Consider the following 6,000-nt stretch of genomic DNA (forward strand, 5'->3'; position numbering starts at 1 on the left):
ATGGCATATTTGTAGAAGGAAAAATATGGAAGGATATGCTCCAAAGTACTAACATTTTTGCTAACTTTTTAAAAAAGTCTTGTTCGTTAGCCTGGTATTTTCTTATTTTTCTTTATTTTATCAAGTGTCTTAGGAATATGTAATTATTCATTTTATTAAAATTGATAAAGGAGAAAAGAGAGATCTAGTGTGGTAGCAATTAATTAAAAGAAATTGAACTTTAAAAAAAAAATAAGATTCTTACTGTTTTCTGACCAATCTCTTTTAAAGCCTGTCTCCAATGGCTGTGTCCCCAAGTTACTGTATTGTCTGATTTTTTTTTCCCCAAAGTTTATTACACAAATGATTCCTTAGTGATTTTTTTAACCTGGTCACCAAGGACTCTTTTGTTCATAAGTTACTTTTTTCCAGCTTTGGCAAATAAACAAATATTGAGCTTGACCCTGGAAAAACCTCTCTCAGAGCAAAGACACTTCACAACATCTACTCTTCCAAAACGAGGTTCCTTTGTACTAATATTTCTTTTTAGTAACAAAAAGAAAAGAAAATCTTTCCTTCAGTTTATAACAGCACCTCTATCTTGGGGAAGTTTACTCAATGGATTGAAGATAGAAACTCAAATCATTCAAGGCTTCCATAACTGTGGGCATGGATTCAATGAGGAGTGAGCAGAAACTCTCATGCAAGTTTTCAACATGACATTCATTTTCAAAGTGGTAGCTGTACGTGTCATTAAACAACTCTTCAAGGGAGGCTATGATTATCTGCTAAAGTATGAATATGATATGGTCTTATCTCTTCAGTTATAGTCTCTCTTGGTGGGATTGAGTGATATTTTTCTCTGAGAATGGGTTTTCTCTGTATAAAACCGAGAAATACAAATCTTAACGTGGGTATTAATGAAACGTTATTTTTAGAATGTGCTATTCTTGGATAGTTTGTATTCACTGATGTGATCATTTTTATTCACCATAAGCAGAAAGTCATGTAAAGGTAGTATAGAAGCAATAACCCCCCAAATCAACAACAACAACAAGTCAATTGACAACTTGGCTCACGTTCTAAGATAATCTCATTAGAGATACCAAAATACCAAAATTTTTAACTCTCTTAAATATAATATAATATAAACATTACTCAGTCAATAACAAGTCAGATAACTTAATTACTCAACATCTGCATTATTAAGATGAGACTTCTCATGGAAATAAAGTCTTAGTGACTGGAAGGAAAAATGGTTTTATAACTAAATATGATAACTGAAAACTCAGTTGGGCTGCTTTAGTTGCCACAGATAAGCAAACGTCTTTGCACAATGGGAAGAAGAAAATCAGTGAGGAAGGTGAGCTGCAGAAACGATCCCTCACTGCATCTCAAGACGATCTCCTCTAAGTGTCAGGTGTGGTCCAAGATTCTGTGGAGCATCCTAGCTCTCACGCAAACAACGAGCAAGTCCAGGCTAGTTCTGTGTGATACTCTCATTCCTAAGATTTAACTCTGGAATTTAGCCACATGATCAGAACTGACACTGCCCCAACTCAATATGGAGGGAATATTATAAAGTAGTACAACAAACTTTTCACATAATAAATGAAATCAAGGCTATTACACAAATTGTAGGAAACTTTGCTTTGGGGGAAGAATTGATTCAATTTTGTAAATATTTGAGATGCAACTATAATATTTAGTTTGTGTTAATTGAGGGGAAAAATCTGTAGACAATATACCACCACAAATTTAGAGAAATAAAGAGTCTGGCTTCTGGTTTTAACACCCCACTGAGAGATGCAGCAGGAAAGCAAAAGAAGCATCAGTGGAACATACAACTGTTTCACTTGAACATAACAACTATTCCTCAGGTGGAAATTTTGACTTTATATTTTTGCCCGTAAATCTTTTTTTAGGCATTGAATATATATAGATCCGAGTGATATATGCATGCTATTCTAGATAAAATGTACTTTAATCTCCAAACAGTGTAACTTCTCAGTGTAGAACAAATCTTTCTCGACTTAAAATGGGGTTGCATAAAACCCATCATAAATAAAAATATCATAAGTTGAAAATGCATTTAATACACCTAACCTATGTAACTTCATGGCTTAGTTTAACCTACCTTAAACACACTCAGAGCACTTACATTAGCCTACACTTGGGCAAAATCATCTAACACGATGTCTATTTTATAATTAAGTGTTGAACATCTTCCATAATCTATTGAAGGCTGTCCTGAAAGTGAAAGTACCTGAATGTTTATATGGGTATGAAATGGTTCTAAGTGTACTGGTTGTTTACCTTCTTGATCAGGTGGCTAAACATTGCAGCTGCCACTGCCCTGCATTGCAGAGATACCATTCATGTAGGAAAAGGTCAAAATTCATAATATGATGTATGGTTTGACTGAATGCACCATCATAAAGTTGGAAAATCTCAAGTGGAACCATCCTGGGACTGTAATAAAACAGGAGTAAGAATTGATGGCTCTGAATGACACCCAGCCCTTGTATAGTTTCATGAGGTTCCAGGAATAGATATTGAATCTAAAAACCAATGACCAATTGTTTGCATCCCTCATGAAAGTGGGGCTTTGAATAGAGAAAAGTGAAGAAATACTATCAGAGGGAAATTTTCTCCAGATAGGTAATCCATGTAAAGTGATTAGTTCAATACTTGGCCATATCTATTAGCCTGACTGTAAGTAACTCAAGGACAATAAAACAAGAGGGAAATGTAGATGTTTTTATGTTTCAGGTGCATCCGACTACATTCCCGAGATTCTAAATAGCAATTATTTTTTGGAAATTAAGCAATTAGGAGTTCAAGAACATATCCTCCAAGTGTACTGTTTAAGTGAAAGGAACTAAGAGAAGCCACTGAGAAATGTAAACATAAAAGAGACAATCAAGAAGATAAACACCCAGAAACAGAAATAAGAAGGTAGGAAGAAAACAAGGTGTATAAAGTTATGAGAAAATGTTATGTGTAGCTTCTAGTAAAAAGTACACATTTCATATAGAAATCTGCTACTATTTTATACCAAAAAAAGTTTTTGATAAACTGTCAAAAATTGTTTCATTAGAATGGTGGGAATAAAAATGTGTTTATAATGTGGTGAAGAATGACTACATGGTGAATAACAAAAGGAAAATCACTGTGAACCGGGACATTGAAGTAATGATAATATGTTTATTATTTGTTATTGAGCACTTCTATAAGTATTAATATATTTCAAATGTTTACAAGTTTAAATTTTAATAGTATATAAAGAATACTGTTATTATTTCCACTTCACAGATGAAAAACTGAATTACAGTGAAAGCAAACAGTGATTGGGGATCTAATTTGTATGCCAAATCTGAACTTTTTCTACTTAATGACACTGGTACCAAGATGTTGGAATATTTGAAACTTAACCCAACAGGTAACTTTGCTGTAGAGCATAAATTGACAGAACATTGTAAATCAACTATAATAAAAAAAAATTTAAGACAAAAAAAACCGTAACCCAATAGGTTTAAAGTTATAAGCAATTGTGATTGTCATAAAATCTTATCACACCCAATGTATCTTAACACTCTAAACAACTAATTTCTCTCCAAAATACTGTCTTCTGCACAATAATAACAAAGATTACAAATTTTAGAGAAAAAGTCATGAGGGAGATACAATGGAAGAGGTAAATGAAGAGAAGTTGTTTAGAGAATAAAACATAAGTTTAAAAAATTGTAACAATGCTAGAACTCAAATCTTAAGCAATGAATATAGAAAGCATGTATAGTAAGCTCCAAACTACCTACTTATATTTGCACTTTAAGAAGAACAAAACTACAAAGAAAAAACGTTGAAGCATTTAAGAAGCTTAAGATTTGATTTTAGGACTTTGCATCAGTTAGCAGGAAAATATAACTAAATAAGTAATTCCAATCCCGTGTGCAGGTAAAAATGAAACACAACTTGTGAATAAAAAGCAATGAAAAACAGGATTCATGTTGGAGGGTGAGGTAGATAAAATAACCTAATTTTTTAAAAAATATACCATGAAATTACCAAAACATACCTCAATGGAACCTAATAATGATTATTATAATATTTACAACCAAATTTTTAAGTTGCATATTAGAAGGTTTTTTGTAGTTTTTTGAGTGATTAATTACTGCTATGTGATGTTAACATCACTCTCGTATCAAATGTCTCTGAATCATAAATGCAGACTGAGTAGAAGGCAGGACTCAGTGATGAGAAACCACACAGTAACAACTTTTGTCCTGCTGGGACTCACAGATGAGCCACAGCTGAAGACTCTGGTTTTCATCTTCCTGTTTCTCACCTACACGCTGAGCGTCACTGGGAACCTGACCATCATCTCCCTCACCTCCACAGACTCTCACCTCAAAACTGCCATGTACTTTTTCCTACAAAACTTCTCCTTCTTGGAAATCGCATTTACGTCTGCTTGTGTTCCCCAATACTTGTACAACATAGCAACAGGTGATAAGACCATCACATACAACAGTTGTGCTACGCAACTATTTTTTACTGATCTCTTTGGAGTAACTGAGTTTTTCCTCCTGGCCGCCATGGCCTATGACCGCTACGTGGCCATCTGCAAACCCCTGCATTACGTGACCATCGTGAACCACACGGTCTGCAGGAGACTCATCATTGGTTCCTGGCTGGCTGGCTTGTTGATCATCATCCCCCCACTCAGCCTGGGCCTAAAGCTGGAATTCTGTGACTCCAATGTCATTGACCATTTTGTCTGTGATGCAGCCCCCCTCCTAAAGATCTCATGCTCGGAAACGTGGCTCATGGAGCAGATGGTCATGGTCTGTGCTGTGTTGACCTTTATCATGACACTCGTGTGTGTGGTTCTATCCTACGTGTACATCCTCAAGACCATCTTGCAGTTCCCTTCTGCCCAGCAAAGGAAAAAGGCATTTTCTACATGTTCCTCCCACATGATCGTGGTCTCCATCAGCTATGGAAGCTGTATCTTCACCTATGTTAAACCTTCAGCGAAGAAATCATTGGCTGTTAATAAGGGTGTGACACTGCTCACTACTTCCATTGCTCCCATGCTGAATCCTTTCATTTACACCTTGAGAAACAAGCAAGTGAAACAAGCTTTCAATGATACAATCAAAAGATTTGCATTGTTCTTAAAGAAATAAGAGAACTTGCTAATGTATAAGAATTGTGTTCATGGGAGTTCCCGTCGTGGTGCAGTGGTTAAAGAATCTGACTAGGAACCATGAGGTTGAGGGTTCGATCCCTGCCCTTGCTCAGTGGGTTTATGATCCGGCATTGCCGTGAGCTGTGGTGTAGGTCACAGACGCGGCTCGAACCCTGCATTGCTGTGGCTCTGGCATAGGCCTGTGGCTACAGCTCCGATTCGACCCCTAGCCTGGGAACCTCCATATGCCGCGGGAACGGCCCTAGAAATGGTAAAAAGACAAAAAAAAAAGAATTGTGTTCATGAATATATCAGACATCCCTAAACTGTATCTTTAAGCTTTTAATCCTTTTTCTGCATAACAAGGAAGCTTCACTGGAACTATATTTGTTAATACTAAAATATAATAATACATTTCCCTGAAACAAAAGAATCATTTTGCATTTAAACCAGACTTAATAAAACTGCAAACAGAAGCAATGAGTTCATCTTAATACTTTAGATTTAGTAATCGTATTTATCATCTCTTCCAACTCTGGCATTTGAGGGCTTTTTTGATTCCAGGCCCCATTCTAAGTTATTCTGTTTTTGTCTTTAAACAATAAACTTCAGAGAAGGATGGTTTAGGGGAAATGGGCTTAATATTAAAGATGGAAATAAATCTTGAAGTAATAATACTGTTTATGGCTTTATATATTCATCTTTATATCATGACGACAATGATTACAGCAGCTAATCACTAGAAACACACGACTTTTTATTATATGTAAAACAAATGTTAAAGTTATTTTATCTTCACTTCACGAGTCAGTAAATTAAAGCTTAGC

At 35.5% G+C, this 6,000-nt stretch overlaps 1 protein-coding gene across 1 annotated transcript; it reads left to right on the forward strand.

Moving 5' to 3' along the window:
- The first annotated feature begins 4,235 nt into the window (after positions 1-4,235).
- On the forward strand, positions 4,236-5,171 carry LOC125131737 (olfactory receptor 6C2-like). Its single transcript, XM_047788508.1, has one exon. The coding sequence runs from the start codon at positions 4,236-4,238 to the stop codon at positions 5,169-5,171; it is 936 nt and encodes a 311-aa protein (XP_047644464.1).
- The last annotated feature ends 829 nt before the right edge of the window (positions 5,172-6,000 follow it).

This window comes from Phacochoerus africanus, chromosome 7, assembly GCF_016906955.1.
Source record: "Phacochoerus africanus isolate WHEZ1 chromosome 7, ROS_Pafr_v1, whole genome shotgun sequence".
Lineage (NCBI taxonomy): Eukaryota > Metazoa > Chordata > Mammalia > Artiodactyla > Suidae > Phacochoerus > Phacochoerus africanus.

Excerpts from the sequence above, each read along its gene's own strand:
- LOC125131737 (XM_047788508.1), top strand. The coding sequence starts at position 4,236 with ATGAGAAACCACACAGTAACAACTTTTGTCCTGCTGGGACTCACAGAT.